We start from the raw sequence: 24,272 nt of genomic DNA, 5'->3' as shown, positions 1-24,272 counted from the left end.
GGGGATGATCGAATTTCCATAAGGGCCAGTGGTAAAGCTGCTGGCCAGTTTAACCCTGTAGAGTCACAAATTTTTTGCAAGCTTATTTTTTTAGCACACCGTTTCGCTTTTCAACTGCACCTGCACTCTGTGGATGGTAGGGACAGTGCAATAGGTGAGTGACATGTAATACCCAGTCCAGATGCTGAACAATTTTTTTTTCAGTAAAATGTGTTCCCCGGTCACTAGACAGAGTAGCAGGAATTCCCTTGGTAGGGATAATATGGTTTAGCAAGCATTTGGCAACAGACAATGAATCAGCTTTGCGGCAGGGAAAAGCTTCAATCCAACCCGAAAACAGACATACCATAACTAAAATTAATTCATATTTCTGACACTTAGGCATTTGAAGAAAGTCAAGTTGCCAGTGTAAGAAAGGTGCTTGAGGCAGACCTCGGAACCCTTGTGTTACTCTTACAGACTTGCCTACATTGTAGCTTTGGCAAGTAGTACAGGCAGCGCAGTGGCGGGTTGCAAAAGAGCTGAAATGGGGAGCCCACCATCCTGCCTTAGTCATAGCAGAGACCATCCCCTCCTTTCCGACATGAGAAACACCGTGTAGCAGGGCAGCCAGAGATGGGTAGAGTGAAAGAGGGGCTACGAGGGCACCAGTAGGCGAGCGCCAAAGGGAATCGGGATGTAGAGAGCAACCCTGGGCACTCCAGGAATCTTTCTCTGCTTCTGGGGCAGAGTCCTGGAGCTGGGCGAGATCAGAAAGGGACGGTGGTGATACGGAGACAGAGAGGGAACCAAGAAACGCATCTAGCGAAGGTTCCATAGTGGCAGCATGTTTTGCAGCAACATCAGCAAGTGCATTTCCTTTAGCCACCTCAGTGTCTGCAGCTGAGTGGCCAGTACACTTAACAATGGCTAAAGCAGGTGGGAGTAAAACTGCATACAGGAGAGCGGCAATATAGGAGCCATTCTTGATAGGGGTACCAGCAGAGGTAAGGAAACCTCGAGCCTGCCAGAGGGTGCCAAAGTCATGTACAACCCCAAAAGCTTATCAAGAGTCAGTGTAAATGGTGGCAGAGTGCCCCACAGCCAGGAAGCAAGCACGGGTTAGGGCAACCAGTTCAGCTACCCGGGCTGAGGTTACAGAAGGTAAAGGCGCAGCTTCTATAGTTTTAGAGAGGGATACCACAGCATATCCTGCAAGGAGGCGACCTTGGTCATTCCTAAAACAGGAACCATGAGAGTGAGAGGAGAACGGAGGACAAGGGACTCAGTGTGAACCGGGACAGAGAAGAAAGCAGAACACAAATCCACAACAGTAAAATGGGTTGCATCTGGTGGAATAGAAGACAATATTGTGGCGGGGTTAGGGACTACTGGAAAAGTAGGTATGACAATACGGTTAATGGCTCGAAGATCCTGAACAAACTGCCACGATTTACCATTAGCCTTTTGAACTGGGAGGATAGGGGTGTTACAGGGGCTGGAACAGGGAACAATAATTCCTTGTTCTTTCAATGCGGTTACAACTGGAGCAATACCAGCCTCTGTTTCAGGATTTAAAGGGTACTGAGGCAGGCAAGGCAGAGGTTTGGAATTGTCTACAGTAATTCGAACTGGGTCAGTATTTTTCATGGTTGAATGGCGTGCCTCAGCTGGCCAGTCTGCGGCAGTCAACCCTTTTTCATACTAACTGGTAGAGGCTAACAGTTTACACAGTTGGAGGAGGTCTGTCTCAGAGGGTTCATAGGTTTCACAGATTAACAGAAACTCCTCAGCAAATTTGATAGGATTTTCCTGTGGCTTGGGAAAAACTCTAATTATAGACAAAAGTTCTGTACAGGTCCAGGGCTTATAATTCCATATGGGCTCACTTCCTTCCACCTTAAGGACTCGTAAGGGTGCCACAACATTTTTATTAGACTTCTTTTTTTTTGTAACCTCCCATCAGATTCTCTTTTCCAGGTAGCGAGATCAAGAGAATTTTTGCAGTCTGCTTTGGGTTGTCTTTTCATAATATTTTGCAGAGCTGCGAGGCCAATGGGGGTATTTTCCTCATCTCATCATTGCTCTTATCATCTGTAGTTACTGAAGGCTTTTCTCCCCCACCCGCTTTTTTTTTTTTTTTTTTTAACTCGAGCAGGAGTATGGTGGGGGTCGGGTTTGATCCGGATCATTACACAGGACTGGGTAAAGGGGAGCGCTCAGACTGGTGGTGGGAGAGACTGCATTTAATTGGGCTTTTAATTTATCATTAGAATTTCTAAGAGAGGTGAGTTTTGATTCAGTCCACCTATGATTTGCCTCTTCCCACCACTGCATAAAGCAGTCTACCTCTCCTTTTGCCAATTTAGTTTTTTTGGGAGGACGAGTTTGTCTTTTAAGGCGTTCACTCGGTCTTTGTCCCACGAACCTAACAGTGGCCACTGAAATTTGGGGTTCTCCAGGGTCAGTTTAGACCATTTCTCAAGAAACCTACAAGAGTCCGGACCCCTCCTAAAATACATAAAATAAGCCGGAGTTCCCTTAGGGAACTGTTCTGCCTTAGACTTCTGATTACCCATCCAGGAGGACTTCACACAGCACTCACACAAGAAGGAAATTCGGGCTTGTCAGAGCAGTACCCGGTGCAACACACAGAAAGGAGCCCACAGGCTACTGCCTCAATCGCCCTTGCTTTCACACCAGGGGTTATACCCAAGGTGTGGTGCGGCTGCAATTGTGCAGATTTCACTTATTCAGACTGCGGCGATGGGAACCCCTTGGTCGGCCAGTCCCCGGACGGAGATGGCACCCAGACTCAAACACACCACAGAGAGGACGGATAGACACAGAGACAGGACAGTCCTCAGACCAGTCAAAACCCAGAAAGAATAATTACCTGATCAGGACCAGATTCCAGAAGTTAGATCCCGGGACCTCTACCAGAACAGAGTGGGAACGAACAGGTTCGATGGCGTAGACTGCGCTGCGGTTGTGCACCTTTCCGTCTTGTGGAGGACCGCTCGGACTAAATGTCCAGGCGCCGGCTGCCACGGTCGTCCTGCAAGGCAGTCAGGGATCACACAGCCTCAGCGAAGACGCTTGCCGTCTCAGTGGGACCTCCAAATTGTCAAAGTTAGACTCAAGACTCACAATTTGTCAGACCACTCTGTTTATTAGCAAAGCTGCTCTGCTAATACATTTAGAAAAGTGAGTCCCCTCCCAGGGCTCAGGTCTCTTAATTTATACAGATCAAGAAGGCAAGTTAACAGACAAAGGAAAAAAAAAAGGAAAAAAACAGACACACACACACCCCATATAGTCCCTGAGACCAGTTACGTACCTTCATTTCCATATCACCCTTAGCAATCCCCTGCCAATGACTCCCTGGTTACCTTAATTAATTACTGTCTAGCACCTACTGCTCTGGTTTCTGCTTTCCCAGGCACACCTAGCTCCATCCAAACCCAACCTACATTCCTACACACAGTATCAATGTAACTTCCCTTCTTGAGCTCAGAAGTAACATTGTATCATAGTGTGATTTAATTTCTTTTTACAATGTAACTCTTTTATGTACAAAGTCACATCTTATACTTCCACAGTTATCACTGCTGGCAAAAGTACAATAGGCCCCTGAGTTACACAGAGGTTGCATTCCTTGCAACCCCCGCGTAACTCAAATTTCACACAGGTTGTGCTCCCCTGGGTTTGCAGGAGCTAGGAAATTAACCAGTCCACCAAGGCTGGTCAGTTTCCTGGCTTCCTGCCACTTGTGGGACCCAGGAAACTGGTCAGCCATGTACTGGTCAGTTTCCCAGATCCTGCAAGTGAGGGAGGGGAACCGGGAACCAAGCAGCAGCCTCCTTTTCACCCAGAATGGGGTAGTCAGTTTTCTGGCTCTTGCAAGCCCAGGGGAGGTGGGAACCAGGGTGCCATCAGTTTGCTGTCAGGGAAAGTTTCCTGGTTGCTGCTCAGTTTCCTGACTCCCAGAGTGGTGGGGAGTGGGGAGCCAGGAGCTCTTTCTCCCTGGCTTCCTTCAGCAGCAGCAGCTGTCTGCCCACTTGGCTTTCCCCAGTTGGGGGAGCCTGGCACACAGACAGCTGCAGAGCTGCTTTGAGTTGTGCTTAACTTGTGTTCGTGCAAAATGGCACATATCGAGGGCTTGCTGTAGGACACCAGATTCAATGGATCAATGATCTGATCAAGTATAGCAACTCTTAATATTCCTTCCCTTTTTCTCTAGGGTGATGCTATGTCTTGGAATAGTACAAGCCACAATTAAATCATAAATAATATCAGGTATTATTTTGTATATATAGTTCATTCCAATGGAAGAACTAAACACTTAAAAACCAAGAATGTGTTAACATTCAGCACACATGAGGTAAGCACTGTGCACATTTTAATAAGGAAACGGAGGCACCAGAAGTTACACGACTTGCTCAAAATAACGGAAAATTTCTCGCCAGGTCCAAAGCAGATGCTAGGTTGTGAGCCACATTCCTTCACCACAAAATCCCACCTTCCCATTTGCAGGTGCTTCCTGCATGTTACCCTCTCCCCCCACAGAAGCAGCCAATCAACCAGCTCATACTGCAGTAGACACTGAACAGTTCTCTTCCTTTGAAGTGAAAGTTGACATGCCAAATGCCATTCAAAGAATTAACTAACAAATATGACTTCCAGGAACATGTGACAGTCATTCTGGGAACCATTTATCTGAAGCACGTATCAACCTAACCTGCAAGGACGCAACTCTTCTCGGGAGCACCATGAAATCATCATAATATCAGTGAGCCGAGAGAGCCTTCTATTGACTAAGCTGCTTGGATACTTTAAAGGAAAATAAAGTCCCTCTTAATAAAGAGGCAGGAGCAAAATACTAGATATCATATTTTAAACCGCTAAATGTTCCACCACTGGTAGATCGGTACAATGTTATTTTAGCTGGAAAGCTTACAGCTAGGAGTAGCCCTGTGACTGTTGCAAAAAACATGATGGAAAAACATACAGGATTCCAACCAGTCATCCTTAATTCAATGTAAGTCCCATCATAAAGACATTTTGTTAACAAATATTTAGGGGAATTTTTTCTTGGGGACCATCCAGAAATCCATTGTATGTGGAGGTGAACATTCACGGATCCTCTTCGTAAAAGGAAAATAATGCCTCTCAAATAAAGACTTGTAATTAGCTAAAAATCAATCATGTACACACTCATTTCTCCTGCTTCCTTTATCATTTCTGTTCCTCCATCTGTGTTACTCACACTTGACAACCGACAGCACTAAGGGAATGTCACTGACAAGTTCAGAGCAACTAGTGCTATTTTTACTTCGACTACTGCCTGCGATGTACACTGAAGTGCTCCTGGGCTAAGCTGAGCTCAGTGCTCTGGGTTTCAGCTATAGTGTGGCAGAAGAACAGCGACCATGGAAGGGAACAGGAAAGTGCACTACTTGTTGGCTGAATGTATGTTGTTTAATGGAAATACTGTGTTATGTGGGAATGATGCTGATGGTACATTTTCATTGTATTCTTTAGGCCAAAAAATGTCAGAGGATTTTATTAAAAAACTGATGTAGGCACTCCCTAGTAGGCAAGGAATGCATCACTGAACAAATGCAGTAGCTTGACAAAACATAGCAACACTTAACTGTTTAGGGCACAGTGGGAAAAAACCATGTTCAGTGGAGGCTGGAAAGGAAAGTCAGGAAGGCAAAATTATAATTATAGCCAAGTTTTAAATTTGGCTTGGACCAAAGTTAAACTCTGTACTTTATGGGAGAGATCCTAAAGACAAATGAATGTTTTGTTGTTTGGTTGTGTCTGAGTGTTTGTTTGAAATCACCGAATTAACTAGTAATACTGTGTCTGGAACTCTGGCCATTTTCTGAGATGTGGCCAGTGCTATGTTTTATAAGCAGAGCAATTCTATTTCTGTAATAATCCATATATTTCACATTTCATTTCTCACAAAAACTTAGTCATTTTAGGCACAGCTTAAAAAAAAAAAAAAAACCACCTCCAGGACTAATTTACTCTACTCACAAAAATAACTAAGACTTGTAAATAAGCATATATCTCATTTTAAATAATTGCTCAATATGCATGGGACAGCTTGATATTTTATTTATTTTTATTTGGAGACTCTTTTCTGACACAATCAATTATAATAAACTTTAAAATTAACTTACTAGGGGTCATGCCACTTCCATCATCCAAAAAGCACAACATAAATCCCCCTTGCAGCTTGTCATTATCCACTGGAAAAAAGAAAAAAGCCTGTTAAGTAATAAATGTAGAACCTAATTTGCAAGTTGGGGGGACTGTGACCTAAGAATGCCTGTATTCACACCCTCCATGATACTGTAATAATCTCTGTACCAAATAGGCCTGGTGAAGTATCATATGAAAACTAATATTTGTAGTGTACTAATATGTGGAATGTACAGGGTGTATATTAGGATTTATGGATATATGCTGGAAATATGACTAATGTGCATTCATGGAATGTTAGTGAAACATAAACAGATCCACCCCAGACAAAGAAATATATATTTGATTCTCCCAGGCAAAGATAACAGAGGTCTACTTTTATCTAACAAATAAACAAATCTACTCCAACAATAAGAGAGGAAAGATAGAGCATGACACTTTCTTTGCCACCAGACTCCATGTTGCCTTTCTCGCAGCTTAAAAAACTTTGAGGGATAACCCTCAGAAGAATTTGTTTGCAATGTTTACTCGTGTATAAAATATGGGGGCCCAAATCTCACGTGATAAGCCTCAACTGATTGTACATAACATCACTGTACTACAAAAATGTGTAGAGTGAGATCTTCTCTGAAAACTAATAAAAAAGCAGTGAGTAACATGGTGAAATATGGTACCATTCTATGGGAAAATATGGATATTTAAGGACATTAAAGTCTGTGACCAAACAGGGAGAAAGAGATTCCTTCCCAAACAGGAAAGAAAGCAACTGTAGGACCAAAACAAGGGGTGTCCTACTTCTTAAAGGGGATGAGCCCTACAGAAAGTTAAAAAAAGAAAAAAAAACCATCAATTGAATTTAAGCAAGGACAGAAGCAATCCTGGGCATACATTACTACACTGACAAGGGAACAGTGTGTTTGCAAGCTAAGAAAGATGGATCCTTCAATCAAGGGGGCCTGAAGCCTCTTCAGACTGAATACTAGTGAGAAACCATCTTGAACAAAGGCTGTACCTTGCTAAATTAAATGACAGGCTAGGACTACTCTACCACAGAAGATTGACCCACTGATGGTTGATCTTCCTGAGTTTTGTTTTGTACATGCATGAAATGGTGCTTTCTGGGGTCAAACTCAACTCCAGAACTCCTTGTGAGTGGTGAGGATTAAGAAAGGTTGATTGCACAAGAGCTCCCATTGACCTTCTTCCATACAGACAGACACTGAAGTTGATTGCTGATTGGTCGATTTTAGCTATGCAATTGATGTTAAAATTGTGTAATGGCAGTCAACTTCTATGTCTAGTATAGACATAGCCTCAGGTGTTTAGAGGCCTATTTACACTTTTATCTGCTCATAACCCTCTAACTTTTTTCCTTTTACTTGGTATCACTTAATCCACATCTGACTGTTAAGATTTTTTTTTTAAAACTATAAACTATCTCAGTGCTGTGTTTAAATGGAAGGGTGTATTTACACAATTAATAAACTGTGATGCGCCTTTGTATATTTAGAGGTACAAACAAACCTTATTTCTCTGAACTGTTCAGGGAAGGTCTGGGCATTACAGAGTATAATTTTAAGAACATTTGGAATCATCTTGCTAGCTGTATCTAAGACTGGGGAAGCCAGAGCGAGGTTGTGGAGGTGTAGACATGCTGTTGAGATCAGGATGCCTACCACATGGACATTCGGGGTGTGACCTGCACACTTATAGGGTGGCTTGGAGCATCCCTGCTGAAAGCTATAGCAGTAAAGCGCTTGAATGCACAGATTTTTGGGGCAAGTGGTGACACAGTCCCTCATTCGTTTGGATTGTCTGTTGATCCCTGTAACTGATGCCCAAAGCTCACACAGGCAACGAAGACAAATGACAAGTTGCTGTTTTATTATACTTCCAATATTCTGTAATTTAAACCCAGTGGTCTGAGTATCAATATTATTTTATTCTGTGCATTCCATGTTCTGCAAAAAAGCAACTTGTTCGGCAACCACTTTCCAACCTGACGTAGCTAGAGGAACTGAGATGTGTGAGTCTTGATGTCTGTTCAATATCTCAGCTGGAAGTCTCAGAGGCATTTAAAGTGAATGATGCATCTCGAAAAAACAGGTAGAAACAAGAGCCAGAGACTCCAGCATGAGACATCTCAACAAGCCATAAGGGAAGCTAGATGGTGGGAATCTGGCTAGTCTGAAGCACAGTGAGGCAAAGAGATTAGGCCAGCTCTAATTCAGCTTACAGTAGGATTAGCTGGCCAAACAATGCAAATGTCAGTGTGAGTTCAGCTTGGTAAAATAGATGTTTCACCAGAATAAAACAAGAAAAGAAGAAAAACAGCTTTTTTTTAGCTACTTATAGATCTCCACTGAACAGCCCTACTGAAAATACTAACATCTGATTTTACAAGAAAGCTGAAATACTTTTGTTTACTGATACTGCCAACAATATTCCTGTTCATGCAGCACTACACATACTGTACCCCATCTACTGAAAGCAACAGTTAAGACATTTAATCAAGCCTCTTGAAAGGCAGCATCCATTTATTTGCGGTGGTGATTTCTCAAGGGGAATGGAAGCACCATTACCTGAAATTTCCAACACCAAATTTTCAATTACCACGATAATGTTCAAGCAGACACCTGCAACTAGGAATCAGCTGCAGACCAATGCCTCCTGCTGACAACCGGCATCACTCTCTTTAACAATTTATTTACTGCACTTACCAGTAAATATGTCAAGTCTGGTGGCTCCTGCATCTCTGAAAACAAAAAATACAAAATTAGCTTCCTCTGCCCACAGAGGGGACAACAAAACTCACAAAGCTGTACCATTTCCTCATCAAGCTTATATGCTGGTATGTTTCTTCATCCATTACCATTCTTCTATTTCATGTTAAGCTCATAAACCCTCACAGGGGAAAAAATGATGTTTTGTTCATGTGTGTAGCATCCTTTGGGAAGACCAGCACCACACGTCAAGCCATTGGGACAACAGAAACAAGTCCTCTACTAAGTAACATATGCCGCTGAAGTATCTGAGAAGTTTCAGTAATCCATTACACTTAAAACAATACGTATCTCACACTACAGGGTAACAGGTTACTGCCATTTAGTATGTGTAAATGTAAAATTATTAACTTGCAATCAAGAAAATTATATCCATTTGGTACTGTAAATAAAGGTTAGATTCAAAGTGGAGAAAAGTCACAGTCTTCTTTTGAGCCCAGTCCTGCATTCTTTGTCTGTCCTAATCTTTTGCTTCCAATGACACCTGAAGTACTATAAAAGGAACCCAAAATTCCTTATACACTTGCCTGCAAAACTCCAGGAATAGGTGTCTGGATTTCCCCTATAAGAGTGGATGGCACCACTAATATCTTAAGCAGAGCAGATACCTGAACCGAAGCCTTAGCAAAACACTTTGGATTTCATTATTAAACTCATTAACAAGGCTGGGATAAAATCATTCCACATAGAGTTAGAGAGATAGCCGTGCTAGTCTATATATTATCAAAACAAAAAAGCAGTCCAGTAGCACTTTAAAGACTAACAAAATAATGTATTAGGTGATGAGCTTTTGTGGGACGGACCCACTTCTTCAGACCATAGCCATACCAGAACAGACTCAATATTTAAGCTACAGAGAACCAAATATAGCAATCAAGTTTGACAAATCAGAAAAATATAATCAAGGTGAGCAAATAAGAGAGCAGAGGGGCAGAAGGCGGAGGGGGGAGTCAAATTAGATAAAGCCAAGTGTGCAAAAGAGCCCCTATAATGAGCTAGAAAATTCCCATCCCAGTTCAAACCACGTGTTAGGCTACGTCTACACGTGCCCCAAACTTCGAAATGGCCATGCAAATGGCCATTTCGAAGTTTACTAATGAAGCGCTGAAATGCATATTCAGCGCTTCATTAGCATGCGGGCGGCAGCGGCGCTTCGAAATTGACGAGCCTTGCCGCCGCGCGGCGCGTCCAGACGGGGCTCCTTTTCGAAAGGACGCCACCTTCTTCGAAGTCCCCTTATTCCCATGAGCTCACGGGAATAAGGGGACTTCGAAGTAGGTGTCGTGCTTTCGAAAAGGAGCCCCGTCTGGACGCGCCGTGCGGCGGCAAGGCTCGTCAATTTCGAAGCGCCGCTGCCGCCCGCATGCTAATGAAGCGCTGAATATGCATTTCAGCGCTTCATTAGTAAACTTCGAAATGGCCATTTGCATGGCCATTTCGAAGTTTGGGGCACGTGTAGACACAGCCTTAATGTGTCAAATTTGGATATAAAAGAGAGTTCAGCAGCCTCTTTCCAAACCGCTGTGAAAATTCCTCTTCAGTAAAATGCAAACTTTCAGGTCATTAACAGAATGGCCCACTCCATTAAAGTGCTGGCTGACAGGTTGTGAATCAGGAGTGTTTTTTATCTGTTTTATGCCCACTAATTCTTTGTCTAAGAGAGTCTGAAGTCTGTCCAATCGGTCAGAGACTCAAGAGCAGCAGCGAATGGGTGACACAATGTCTAACACAGAAAGGAAGGCATGATCCAAAGATCATCACATGCCTTAAATGTTTACAGTTTGTCACTCATCTACCTATTTCTATTAACACCTCAAGATACTGACCTGGAAGAAATCCCACATTTCGAAACAAAATGGTTAATAATGGATTTCAGAGTGAGTTTTTCTGGCAGAAAACCCATTTCCTGTCAAAGTTACTCCTTTCTGATCCTCTAATGAAGTGATACAGCTTAATTTGTCACAAACCTTTCCACAGCATCTCCCTGATGGCACAATAAGATTCACATTTTGCTGCTGGGTCATGTAGATGAATTATTGAACCTACCTAGTCTGGCTATCTCTGGTCCAGCAACATCTGTGGTCCAGCATGATTTTAGTTGGCCAAACCAATGATAAATGGACATCTGGATAAGTTTCCCATAAAGTTTTTTTACAGCCATCAATCCTGGCTCTCACTGTTCTTTGCTTTTATTTAGCTCTAATTTACCCTTAAATGTCTTCTAAGAGCCCAGTAAGCAGTGCAAGTGTTGGTAATAAGGCTAGTTCAGTTTGGCATCGGTCAGGTCCCAAAGGTGCCAGACTAGAAGGGTTAAACCTGTAGTAAGAAACCAATGTTACAAGGATCAGAAGCCTGCAGGACCAAAGGAAACAGACAAATATTGGCACAATAGCTTTTCGGTACTTTTGCCAATATCCTGGTGCAATCCCTTTTTAACAGTTTCACTGTTCCTAGCCATTGTCTCACAAGTAGAACCACAGAATACTAGAACTGGAAGGCGCCTATTCAAGATCTTCAAGAGGCTGGATGTAATGCAAAACATCCATGCAAAATTAGTTTTTCCAAAAATGTGATAGTTGGTTTAATCTTCTTACTCAGTGCAAAAGAGAACAGCCGCCTCTCTCAGCTGGGCAGGGTTCAGCAGAGAGCTCCTTAGGCACCACTCTTCTAGAAACACCATACTAACACGCTATTGGGAATCAAAATGAACTGAAATTTACCTGCACTAGTCATGTTAATCAAACAGCCTTATTTTGTCACAAGTCATTCCTTGCTTGCCATGTTTCTTTGGCTAATGACTAGCTGACAAAATCTATTAATCAGAAATGTATCTCCCAAACTTTAATTTTAATTAGCAAAATCCCATTGCATGGGATGAAAGGATATGTCAAGATTTTTCTTGGTACTTCAAGAGTTCTTAGTGGATTTAGCATAATGAGCCTAACCGAGCAACTATATCATATATTTCAAAATGCTCCATAACGGAAACGTGATCTGACATTCTAGTTCTTGTCACTTGAACAAGGCAGACTAATTTAAAGGATAAAAATTACCTTTCCATTGCAACCCCTGTTTTTCAACTTGGAGAGGATAGGAAAACTGTGAATTAAAACCTGGCAGCTGTTAAATAGTACTGAATCAGTAGCTCACTGAAGACCTCACTTTATTCTGGGTGATATTTTATTTTTAGCTGTACTCTAAGTACTAAGTTGAAAGAAAACTTAAATTTTTGATTTATCCGTGTGTACTTAAATAAAAAAACCCACAGCTTTGCATGATGAAACACTTTCCCAGCTAGTGTCAAGCATAGTGTGACTGATCATTCTGCATACTTTGAAAGATTTAGACCTATTTTAAACAACCAAATTTTCAAGAGCAAGCAGTATGTGTGCACAATAAAAATGTTTACGGCAGTTGACTGTTGACTGCAGTCCCTACGGCTAGCAAAACTGCAGCCAATCAAAAGTACTGCCGCAGTGTGTGTTAGACAGTCACTTGCAAGACATAAGCTAAATCAACATTAACTGGCAAATGTGCCTTATGGGAAAGGACATATTGGAAACAGTTTTTTTTTTTTTATGAGAAGGGAGAGCACAAAGATAAGGTAAAGAAAAAGGGGAAGAGGAACAAAGAAAGCAGATGGATGGGTACAGAACAAAGGGGACTTCTCATGAATTAATTTATTGTTTACCACAGTGGCCTTGTCAACATCTGAAATATTGCATCTCTGTTGCTGTAGCACTTCAGTGTAAATACGAGAAGTCCTGTGGCACCTTAGAGACGTAACAGATTTTTTTGAGCATAAACTTTCATGGGAAAAGACCCGCTTCATCAGGTGCAAGGAGGTCTTTGTTTACAAAAGCTTATGCTCCAAAAAATCTGTTTGTCTGTAAGGTGCCACAGGACTTCTTGTTGTTTTTGCAGATACAGACTAACATGGCTACCCTTCTGATACGTCAGTGTAGACGCTTACTGCAGTGATGGTAGGGGTTCTTCAATCAATGTAGTTAATCCATCTCCCCAAGGAACGGTAGCTAGGTCAACAGAAGAATTCTTTCATCAACCTGGAATGGTCTACATCGGGGAGATGAAGAACCAAAATAGCAGGGGATAGAGTGCAAAGAGCCATGTACTATATATTTATTTATATTTTGTATATCTAGGTCTAGATAAAGTAAATACAGATTGGTTGATCTATCGATCTATATAAAATACATGGCTCAAATCCTCCCCCTCCTCCAGAGTCAAGCACCCTCAGCCCTCCTCATCCCAACTGAATGCCTTCCCCTCCCCCACCCCCAGGCAACCCCCCCACCCCCGGGCTTGAATTCCATGCTGGCAACACATCAGAGCCACTGCCTCTGCTGCCGCCACATGCTTCTCCCGCCAAGTGGAGAGGCGTGTGTGCAGGGAGGGCAGCTGGCACTCCCAGTGTGCAGCTCTGCGGAGGAGCTGCATTTAAGGGCTCAAAGAGCCGCATGCAGGTCAAGAGCTGTGGGTTGGCCACTCCCGGTCTAAACCAGTGGCAGTCCATCTCAGTGGTTCAGGAGCCAAATTATTAAATGATATTACCAGTTGTTTCATTTACTGGTGTACCTAAATAAATAATAAATACTACTTTCACAGTGGAATAACCGACCACGTATTCTACAATTGGTTACTAACATCCTAAAAGCATCCTGAGTGATGGTGTTTTAATATCACGTGTGGCAAAGAGCCACAGGAGACTCGTTGAAGAACCATTTATAGCTCCCAAGCATCAATGTGAATATCACTACACTAAGACTGTGGCCACACTAGTCCCTCCTTTCGGAAGGGCTATGGTAATGTGACACTTCAAATATGCTAATGAGGTGCTGCCATGAATATGCAGTGCCTCCTTAGCATAATGGCAGCCATGTGCATTTTGAAAGTGCCGCTTTCAAAATGCAAGTCGCCCGTGTAGACAGGGGCCTTTCAAAATGACCCCCTGACATCAAAAGCCCCTTTTTCCCAAAACCAAATTGGAAGAAGGGGCTTTTGAAATCAGGGGGTCATTTCAGAAGGTCCCTGGCTACATGGGCAACGTGCGTTTTGAAAGCAGCACTTTTGAAACGCACGTGACCACCATTATGCTAATGAGGTGCTGCATATTCATGGCAGCACCTCATTAGCATCTGCCAAAGTGCCACATTACCATAGCCTCTCCAAAAGGAGGGGTTAGTGTGGCCACAGCCACAGGGTTAGGTCGATTTAACTACATTATTCAGGGTGTGGGTTTCACATGCTGCTGAGCGATACAGCTGTCAATTTAACCTCTGAGTGTAGACCTGCCCTCAGCATTAATCCACTTGAAGTCAAAATATATATGCCATCAGGCACATACAACAGATTGCAGTCAGACCCTCCCGAACATACCCAACTCTGAGCTTACTAGTTTTTGTCATCTTACATGCAGTCTTTGCACCCAAGCATTCAAACAGTGAGCACAGCATTTGCTATTCTGAATAGTAACCATCACTTGGAATAGTAAGCATAATTTATAATTACGTTCAATTGTTAAAGTGACCATGAATTTCTACAGACACACACACTGTAGGCCTGAAATATTTGAGAGATCAAGCCCTACGAAATGCTCAGTGATCTCAAATTTCTGCGAGGATACCCAGCCTCTCACAATTAGTACCTTAAAATGATTCACAACTTTAACTGAAGACTTAAAACTGAAGTAGGCCAAGTACTATTTCGCTAACATTATGTCCCATGGTACACATGTATGTACATAATTTATGCCATATCTTCACTGCACTGTTAAAATGAGGAGGCTATGGTGAGATAGCCATACAGTCAAAATATCTATCGTGTAGCCATATCAGGCCATCCTGAAAATAACTTTATCACTTCCACCTGCAGAAACACTGCCTCACCTCCCACTAGCAGAATCAGCCTTACTAAACATTTAACCCCATAAACAAAAAGACTTTGGTCCTACAAGCATAATATTTACCGGGAGTTGTCAATCAGTTCAGCAATCGCTCCGAAGACAAAGTCATGAGTGGTGCTAAAATAAAGGTGAAAGTTAGTTAAAACCTACCAGCAATTGGTAATACCAAATCAAGCACCTGTGTATTATGGACTCTAAATAAGCAATAAGTTCAGCTCCTGATACTGAAAGCACTTTGTAACTCATGAATCAAATACGCACATCAAACTGTGAAGATCAGTGGTAAAGAATTTTAAAAATCAAATATACAAGCAGAATACGCTGGACACTGCACTTTAACCTGTTATATACATTGCACTTGAATACTTCTATTACCCGAGAGGTGACGCAGTTAGTAGGGCTTTTCTGCAAGGATATGCGGGGTGGGGGAAGCATTTTTTTGGTTGTTGGTAGAAAAGCTAATTTCATTTTTTGGCACTGACGAGTAACAATACAAGCTTCCTGTGATGCTATGACTTATTAAGAACTACACAGATATCAATATTCTTGAACCTAGTTCTGGTTTTACAACCAGGTAACTCCATTCTCTATTCCTGGTGCATTTACTCTCCCCTAACTAGTTTAATGAGATTTAAAATAAGGCTATATTATCCCCAAATAGTGAAGATGCAATTTAATATTTTGAGAGTGTTTAAGGTCAGATGGATCACAAGATCATCTAGGCCAGTTACTGTTAACCTATGGTCAGCAGACTTGGGGAAGGTGGGAAGAACAGAGAAAGTTCACATACTAGGTCTAATGTTTCCAAAGGAGTCCAAACTCCCTTTCAAACTTTTTAGAGGCCCACAAATGAAAAAAGGAGGCAAAAAGCCACTGATCTAGACTGACCTCCTGTATATCACAGGCCATAAAATTGCACTAGATACCCCAATTTGAGCCCAATAACTTTAGTTGAACTGAGCACTTCAGTCCCCAGTCATCTAAAACTGTGTGCCACAGGCAGAGAACAGGACAGACTGACGTGCTACCAGTACCAAAGATTCCTGCAATGGTATGGGAATGATTAAATGAGACATCTCTAGATCAGCAGTTCCCAACCTGGAATCAGCAAGAAAAAGAAAAAGATAAATAAAAATACATTGCAAATAAATCAAAAAGTTACAATCAATTATTTCTAAATTAAATATCTTCTGATAATGTTATTAATTGCTGTCTGAAAATCTATGTTACAGTTTCCTTTTTCCTTTAAGGAAGTGGTTAGAATTGGCTGTGAATGGTTTGGGGCAGGGTGATTAGGAGTCCACACAAGTGAAAAGAGTGGGAACCACTGCTACAGAATGCAATCAACAGTGATCTATGCACCTTGCTGCAGAGGAAGGTGAAAACCTCCCACATCCTTACCAACCTGACCATGGAGAAATGCCTTCCTCAGCCTATAAATAGCTATCAGTCAGACCTGGATCATGGGATGTCTAATACAAAGGACTCTGTGTACCAGTTCAGAAGCACTAGACACTTCTTGCTGCTAGCTCTAGCTGTGACCATTCTCTAGTGCTTCTGCCACCCCTCCTGTCCCAACAAGATGTACATATTGGATGCTGGGGGAGTGGGCAGGCTACGCTACAAGGCCCCTCTCACGATGAGAGGGGACCCATTAAAAACAGCCCGGTCCCAAGTAAATACGGGGGACAAGGAAAGAAAAACCAGGAGCGGGAGTGAGGGTCAAAGGTTTAAAATGAGGGAGCCAGAGGGGGACACCGAGCAGAGGACCCCGGACAGCGCCCACCATTCCTCAAAGGCATCCAGGGAGTTGGTGGACGCCGCCCAGAGGAACTCTGCTCGGATTCGTGAGCGGAGGGAGGAACGGAAGTAGGCCCCACAGTCGCAGGTCACCCCCCCTGCCAGCCTCCTCTCCCTGGTTTTGTAAATGGCCATTTTGGCCGTGGCCAGCAGGAGGCTGACGAGGAAGTCCCGCGACTTTGTGGGGCCACGGATAGGGTGTGAGAGGATGAGAAGGTGTGGGGAGAAGTGCAGCCAGAACCTCAAGAGGAGCTTCTGGAGGAGCCGGAAGAGGGGCTGCAGCCTGGCGCACTCGATGTAGATGTGCGCCAGGTTCTCCCTCGTGCCGCAAAAGGTACAGGTGTCCGGGATGTGGGTGAACCGTGCCAGGTACATGCCCGTGCTCACCGCTCCGTGGAGGATTCTCCAGCTGATGTCCCCGGCGGGCCGCGGGACCAAGGTGGAGTAGAGGCCGGCCCACCGGGGCTCCCCACCCTCCGATGACGGCAAGAGGTCCCGCCATTTGTGATCGGGGCGGGACATGAGGGTGGGGAAGTGGAGCGTGTGAAGCACGAGCGCGTACAGAAGGTGTCGAGGCGCGGTTCGGAAGGGGACCGGCTGGAAAGTGTGCAGCCGGCTGAGGTGATGGGGGGGAGGGGGGCGGGCAGGATGGCGAAGCCGGGGGCCCACAGAGAGGTCTGGAGGGCTAGGAGTGGGAGGGGGGCGGGGTGCACCCTCTTGCAGGACCTGGCCGAGGTAACTGTGAGCGGTGGAGGGCAGGGCAGCCTTCACCTCCCAGAGTACGCGACGGGGGCAGCGTAGGTCGGAGAGCCCCATGCGCCGGGCGAGCACCGGGGCCTCCATCCAGTCCCCCTGCTCGTAGTCCAGGAGGTCTCCGACCCTGGTGATTCCACCTAGGACCAGCCTCCGGCGCACCGTGCGAGACTCCGCTGCCTGCACACGAAGGTGGGGGTTGTGTAACAGGGGCTCCGCGAGGAGGTCTTCTCCCACGGTGGCCCCTAAGGACCTGGAGGCTGCGAGCAGCCGCCAAGTGCGGAGGAGGTCCTGGTAGAAGGCCGGCAGCTCCGAGAGGCCTCGCGGATGGTCTCTGCAGGATAAATAGAGGAGCTGCCGGTCGCATCGGAGCCCTCGGTAACGGCAGAGGAAAGCGTGCGCCAGCGTGCTCCACGCCGGACTATCTGCACTGTTGGTGTTGAGAAGCCTCTGCAGGGCCCGGAGGCGGAAGACATGGACCTGACTGCGCGTGCAGGTCAGGCCCTGTCCCCCCTCCTCCGGGGGAAGATGGAGTACCCCTGCAGGGACCCAGTGCAGTCCTGGCCAGAAGAACTCCAGGATTAACCTCTGGAGCTGGTCCAGGAACCCGGGGAGTGGGACCAGGGTGCTGAGGCAGTGCCAGAGCATGGACAGGACTAGTTGGTTCAACACCAGCGCTCTCCCTCGGAGGGAGAGACACTGGAGTAGCCCTGTCCACCTCCGCAACCGCTCAGCGACCCTGCTCTCTAGGCCTTGCCAGTTTTCCGGCGGAGAGGGATGAGTGGCAGAGAGAAAGACGCCTAGATAGAGCAGCGGACCCGCGCTCCACGGAATGGCCTGAAGCGCGGGTGGGAGGCGGCTCGTCTGCCATCCGGTCCTGACCACCAGGCCAGAGCTCTTGACCCAGTTGACCCGGGCGGAGGAGGCTGCCGAGTAGATAGCTTGGCAGGCCTCCAGACGCGCCAGGTCTCCCGGGTCCTGGACCACGAGGAGCACGTCGTCGGCATACGCCGACAGGACTAGCCGCAGCCCTGCCTCTGGAAGCGCCAACCCCGTCAACCTTCGCCGAAGGAGGCAGAGGAAGGGCTCGATGGCCAGGGCGTACAGCTGTCCTGAGAGCGGGCAGCCTTGTCGGACTCCCCGTCCGAAGCTGACCGGAGCGGTCAGGGTCCAGTTGAGCTTGACCATGCACTCCAAGGCAGCGTACAGCACCCGGAGAAACCCGACGAAGCGGGGTCCGAAGCCAAAGGCCTGCAGGGTGCCCAGGAGATACCCGTGGTCCACCCTGTCGAACACCTTCTCCTGGTCCAAGGACAGGAGGGCGAACGACAGGCCGTCCCTACGCCCAAGCTCTAGGAGATCCCGGACCAGGAACAAATTATGCAGGATGGTGCGGCCCGGGACGGTGTAGGTCTGGTTGGGGTGGACCACGTCCTGCAGCACGGACCCCAAGCAACGGGAGACGGCTTTGGCAATGATCTTGTAGTCCGTGCTGAGGAGCGAGATGGGACACCAGTTCTTGAGGTTGCGGGGGTCCCCCTTCTTGGGTAGCAGGCTGAGGACTGCACACCTGCACGAGAGGGGGAGCACCCCGCTTTGCAGGGCCTCGGCCCAGACGCCGAGCAGGTCTGGGCTGAGGACGTCCCAAAACACGCGGTAAAACTCCACGGTCAGCCCGTCCATGCCCGGGGATTTATTGGTGGGCATGAGACGGAGGGCTTCCGAGAGCTCGGCCAGAGTGAGAGGAAGCTCCAGCTGGTCCCAGTCGCCCGTGCTGACCGACGGGAGTTGGTCCCAGAGCGCCCTGCAGGCGTCGGCGTCGGTCGGACCCAGGGAGAAAAGGGCGGCGTAGAAGGCGCGAGCCCTCTCGCGCATCTCCACCAGATCCGTAAGAGGGGTGCCATCCTCCGCCAGAAGGCAGGGGATATGTTTTTTGGCACCCCTCTTTTTCTCCAGGGCGTAGAAGAAGCGGGAGCCGCGGTCCATCTCCCAGAGGAGTTGGATTCGCGACCTCACCAAGGCCCCCTGTGCCCAATGGGCGTCGAGGGTCCTGAGCTCATCCCGCTTCTCCTGGTATGTGCCGCAGAGGGATGGATCTCCGGGGCTGGCGGCTAGACGCCTCTCCAGCTCAAGGACCTCCCGTTCCAGCTGCCCTATCAACGCATCCCGCCGCCGGCTGGCCCCCCGAGTATAGTCGCGGCAGAAGAGCCGCGCGCGCACCTTTCCCAGGTCCCACCACCGCCGTGCCGAGGGAAAGACGTGCCGCTGCTCGCGCCAGGCCAGCCAGAACTCCCGGAAGGACGCCACGAAGCCCACGTCCTCCAGCAGGCTGTTGTTAAAATGCCAGTAAGCCGACCCCCACTTCCCCGGCAAGAGGGAAGCCTTCACGGCCACGAGATGGTGGTCCAAGAAGGGGGCCAGCCGTACGCTGGAGGCGTGGGCTTGGGAAAGATAGTGCCGCGAGATGTAAATGCGGTCAAACCGGGAGTGTGCAGGTTTATGGCCCACCACCCGGATGTAGGTGAAACCGGCGTTCTCGTCCAGGTGGTGGCTGCGCCAGACGTCCACCAGGGAGCGACGGTTAATGAGCTCCCTGAGGACGTCCGCAGCGGCCTGGCACTTCTCGGTCCCCGTGCGGTCCCGCTCCTCGAGGGTGCAGTTGAAATCCCCGCCGAGGACCAGGCACTCGCGGGGATCGATGGTGTTGAGGAAGGCCGCCGCCTGCCGGAAGAAGGGGGTTCTCTCCGGGCCGAGTGTCGGGGCGTAGATGTTGACAAGGTGGAGGGGCAGCCCCTCCACCCGCACCCGGAGATACAGCAGGCGGCCCGGCATGACCTCGACGCTCCCCAGCACCTCGGGCTGCAGGTCTGGGGAGAACAGGGTTGCTACCCCGGCCTGCTGGGCCGAGAGATGACTAAAGTGGACCCCGTCTCCCCACTCCAGCCGCCACTTGGCTTCGGCGGCCGGAGTAGTGTGGGTCTCCTGTAGAAAGGTGACCGAGTACCCCGCCTCTCGGAGGAAGGAGAGCACTCGGCACCTGCGGAGACCCGACCCGCAGCCCCTGACATTTAGTGTGGCAAAGATGAACGGCGCCATTTGGAGGGCTGGTGAGGATCCTCGCCAGAGGGAGTGCCGGCGGTTCAAGTGGGGCCACGCAGCAAGCCGTGAGCCACGCCAAAGGTGACGAGGGCGTCACGGAAGCCACGGGCCCGTTGGTAGACCGCGGCATCCCTCTTCCCGGTCCCCTTGCCCTCCTTCAGAAGGGCCCTCACGGACTCTAAGGCGGAATGGAAGTCTCCCCAGCGCTGGAGGGCGAGAGTAACCTTGTTCTTGGAGCCGCGAACGTCCTCCAAGAACTGGCGCATCTCACCCACCAGCGTGTGGGGTGCCGAGGCCTCAGAGTCTTGAGAACCCGTCGGCCTCGCGTTCTTTTGGGCCCCCCCGCCAGAGAAGAGGTTGGGGTAGGGACTGGGGCCTGAGTTTGGGAGGGATGAAGGCAGCGGAGGGAGAGCAGCCCCAGAAGTGCTGGGAGAGGGCAGTGCAAGAGGGGCCTCCTGAGGGGTTACGACCTCGGGGGCAGGTATGAGTGAGCAGGGGTAAAAAGGAGGAGGAGGGATGGGGACAGGGGAGGTAGAGATCGGTGGGGGAAGAGAGGGGTCGTGGGGGGGAGGGAAAGGAGGGAGTGGGGGGAGAGGAGGAAGGGGAGGGTTTAGAGTGGGGGGGATTGCGGGTTCTGGAGCGGGGCATTGGCCAGGAGTGGGTATGGCGGGGGTGGCAAGCAGTGAGGCCAAGGTGGGAGCAAGGGCGGAAATACGGGCCAAGGGGGTCTCCAGAAGGGGGGCTTCCTCGGGCAATGGCAGGGTAGAGGATGAGGTGCTGGCACTCTCAGCGGGAGGCGCCGGCAGGTCGGGGGGGAGGGTGTCGGGGTTTTCAGTTCCGGGGACGAAGGGGGGGTGCAAGGGGAGCCCTGATTCCCCTGGGGCGTCCGGGGGCTGGCCGACCTCCGCCGGGGGGTCGTCCCTAGTTGAGGGAGGGGTCGCCCCTTGGGACGTTTCAGGGCAGAAGGGGGTGGCAATTGAGGGATCGCTGGTGGGAGGGGTGGGGGAGAGTCCATAGGCGGCCCACAGACCTCTAATAGCAGGCCTTCCATGTCCAGGGCCCGGCTTTTGTGCCAGCTCGGGCGCCGGCGCCCGCTTCTTCTCTCCCGGCACCATGCTGCCGGGCGCCCTTCGACGCCCGAGCGGCAATGGATCCGTCCGGGCCTAAAGGAGGAGGGGCAGTCCCAGGGCCTGTCGCGGTCGGGGCGCCGCCGGTCTCATGGCTGACGCCCCCCGGGTTGGAGGAGGTCCTGGGATCCTCTTCTTCGTGCCGGGCCAGGGGGCAATCCCTCCGGACATGCCCCGCCGCCCGGCACCCAAAGCACCGGGCCTCCCCCAGGGTGTAGAAGACCCGGTACTGGGCCCCTTGATAGGGCACCAGTATAGTCCCCTCCTGGGCCACCCCGCCCTGTGCTGCCGCCGGCGGCAGTTGGACTCGGGCCTGCCGGTGGAATGAGAGCACGTGCCGTAGGGCGGGGTCTTTGCAGCCTAGGGGGAGGGGACTCAGGACCGTCAAAGGCCGGCCCAGGGTGGTGAGGAAAGGCAGAAGGGCAGCGTTGGGAAGGAAGGGCGGGACGGACGAGAACACCACCCGCACGCCCAGGTCTTCCAGCGGCTCCAGGGGCACGTGCACGCCCCCAACTGCCAGGCCCCTGTCCACCGCCTCCTGGGCGGTGGCCTCCGAAGCCAGGAAGAAGACGATCTTCCTGAACATCCGGGAGGCCGCCACCACGGCCGCGGACCCCACTACCCGTGCCAGCGCCCGCACGTAGGTTTCCATGTGGGGCGAGGCAGCCACCAGGAGGCAGCGGACCCCGTGCCTCCTGGTGAGCGTGGGGAAGGGGCCGCGACCGTCGGGGATGGTAGTCCTGGCGGAGGCGGAAGGAGCAGGGTGCGGGGCGGCGGCCGCCGCCTGGGCGTACGACCTGGGGGCCGAGATGTCGGGGCCCCCAGGGGTGGTGGAGGGAGCAGGGGGAAGGGAAGAAGGGGAGGCTGCGGCGAGTGCTTGGGCAGCCAGGGGGAGAGTCCCCGCCACGGGGGGTTTAGCCTTCCGGGCGGGGCTCTTGCCCTTCCTTTTCCCCTGGCCCTTCCTGCCCTTGTGGGGGGGTGGGTTCGGGGCCGGGTTGCTGGAGGGCGCCGCGGCGGAGGTGGTGGGAGCCCCGGAGCCTGTGCCCGCGCCCTCAGCTGACATGGCGGCAGAGTCTTGGGCGGCCCTGGATGAGTGGGCCGCCGTTTCGGGGGTGGGAGGGGTGACAGTGGAAGATTGGGGGAGGAGGGGCTCGCCGGATGACCCTCCAGTGGGTGTGGGGGTCATGGTGGTGGGTTTGTAAGATGGGGGAAGTTTGTTGGGCGTGGGGCCTTTAAGAGAGAGCGGGGGAGGGGAGGAGAGTGGAGTGGAAGGAAGGGTGGAGGCGTGGCTGCCCCTCCCCCACTGGCCGGGCTGAGGACCCAGTCAGATGGGGGAAGGGCAGAGCAAGGGCAGTGAGGTCAGGGGAAGGTGAAATCAAAGATGGCCGCTGCTCCCAGCACAAGATGGTAAGATGGCTCCTTTTCTGCACTGGGATGTGAGGGATCAAACTCTGGGTGTGCGTGTGCGTGTGCGGTGGGGGCGGGTCTCAGGCGCTTATGTGAAGTGAAAATAAAAAAGGGGGGGGAGGGGGCGTGGGCACAGCCAACCTGGGGGAAATGGGGGGGCGATGGGGGAAGGGGGGGCCCACGTGCGCCTGACAGGGGGGAGGGGCCCACAGCAGCTGCTGCAGAGCCTTCAGGAAACCAGGGGGAGAAGGAAGGGGCAGCTGGTTAGAAGGAGGCCTGGGTGGAGGAGGGGCCCCCCAGCGGCGGCTAGGTGTGGGGGGGTCAGTAAGGGGGGGGTGGCTGCAGGGGTGGGGCAGGGGCACATCCTAATACCCCACCCCGGCTATGCAGCCACCCTTCTGGAGCCCGGATGGAAAAGAAGGGCTCTGCCCAAACTCACCCCTCCCAGGCCACTCCACAGAAGGAGGCCTGTGGAGGGGGCCCAACCGCCGCTTTAAGAAGCCCCTTACCTTTCCTGGGGGGGGGAGGATGCAGCAGCTGCTGGATGAGGAGGTGGGCTGCTCAAGTGGGGGGCAGCAGCAGTTCCCCCGCCCCAGAAGATGGAAGGAGGAGGGGACAGGGAGCTGCTTCCAGAGGCAGGAGAGCAAGTGAGCCTGCCCTCGTGTTTGCTTCTGTGGGGAATGGGGAGCAGGAGAACGCAGTGCTGCTGAAGGCCGGGAGGAATGTGTCTCCCAGAGGTCATCTGCATGAGAATTGAAAGGGTGGCAGGTGTGAAACTGAGGCTGGGAGGAGTGTGTTTCCCAGTGATCATTTGCATGAGAATGCAAAGGGGTGCATGTGTGATACCTTTTCAGGCAAAGCCTAATGGGTAGCAAGTAAGCCATGAGATTTGGTCTATTGTAAACATGTAGTTGCAAAATCACAATTTAAGCTGACACTTAATGTGGGAGTTGTGAGATCTCACCAGTGCTCTGGGTTGTTGTGGGGGACAGGGCAGTCGCCATAGCTGCGTAAGACATTGATTACACAGGGCTCCCTGGTTTACAGCATTATGAGAAAGGAGGGGAGGGGCACTGGTTGAGCCAGCTTGCTGAGGGCTATGGTCCTGCCTATGCTGTGGCCATATAGTTATAAGCCTGGCTTGACTACTCCTGTCCTGTTGAAAGATAAAGTTGGATACTA

At 49.6% G+C, this 24,272-nt stretch overlaps 2 protein-coding genes across 3 annotated transcripts in view; one reads left to right on the top strand and one right to left on the bottom strand.

Moving 5' to 3' along the window:
* MORC1 (MORC family CW-type zinc finger 1) overlaps window positions 1-24,272 on the bottom strand; it is a 138,747-nt gene that overhangs the window by 112,246 nt on the left and 2,229 nt on the right. The window contains exons 2-4 of the mRNA XM_074983521.1: window positions 14,968-15,021; window positions 8,919-8,953; window positions 6,177-6,245 (exon numbers count right to left, since the gene is read on the bottom strand). Of these exons, the coding sequence (XP_074839622.1) occupies window positions 6,177-6,245; window positions 8,919-8,953; window positions 14,968-15,021 (158 nt within the window). The remainder of the gene's footprint in view (window positions 1-6,176; window positions 6,246-8,918; window positions 8,954-14,967; window positions 15,022-24,272) is intronic.
* The window catches only part of C1H3orf85 (chromosome 1 C3orf85 homolog), a 44,814-nt gene continuing 25,872 nt past the window's right edge, over window positions 5,331-24,272 (top strand). Inside the window, exon 1 of one of the 2 annotated variants that reach the window (XM_074983519.1) lies at window positions 5,331-5,451. In XM_074983519.1, coding sequence (XP_074839620.1) covers window positions 5,412-5,451 — 40 coding nt within the window. In that variant the 5' untranslated portion in view covers window positions 5,331-5,411. Of the gene's footprint in view, window positions 5,452-23,009; window positions 23,091-24,272 lie in introns of those variants that run through there. The other variant, XR_012643881.1, reaches the window with a different exon arrangement.

The sequence above is a fragment of the Carettochelys insculpta genome, chromosome 1 (assembly GCF_033958435.1).
Source record: "Carettochelys insculpta isolate YL-2023 chromosome 1, ASM3395843v1, whole genome shotgun sequence".
Taxonomy (NCBI): domain Eukaryota; kingdom Metazoa; phylum Chordata; order Testudines; family Carettochelyidae; genus Carettochelys; species Carettochelys insculpta.
This window is presented reverse-complemented; position numbering and strand designations above follow the sequence as displayed.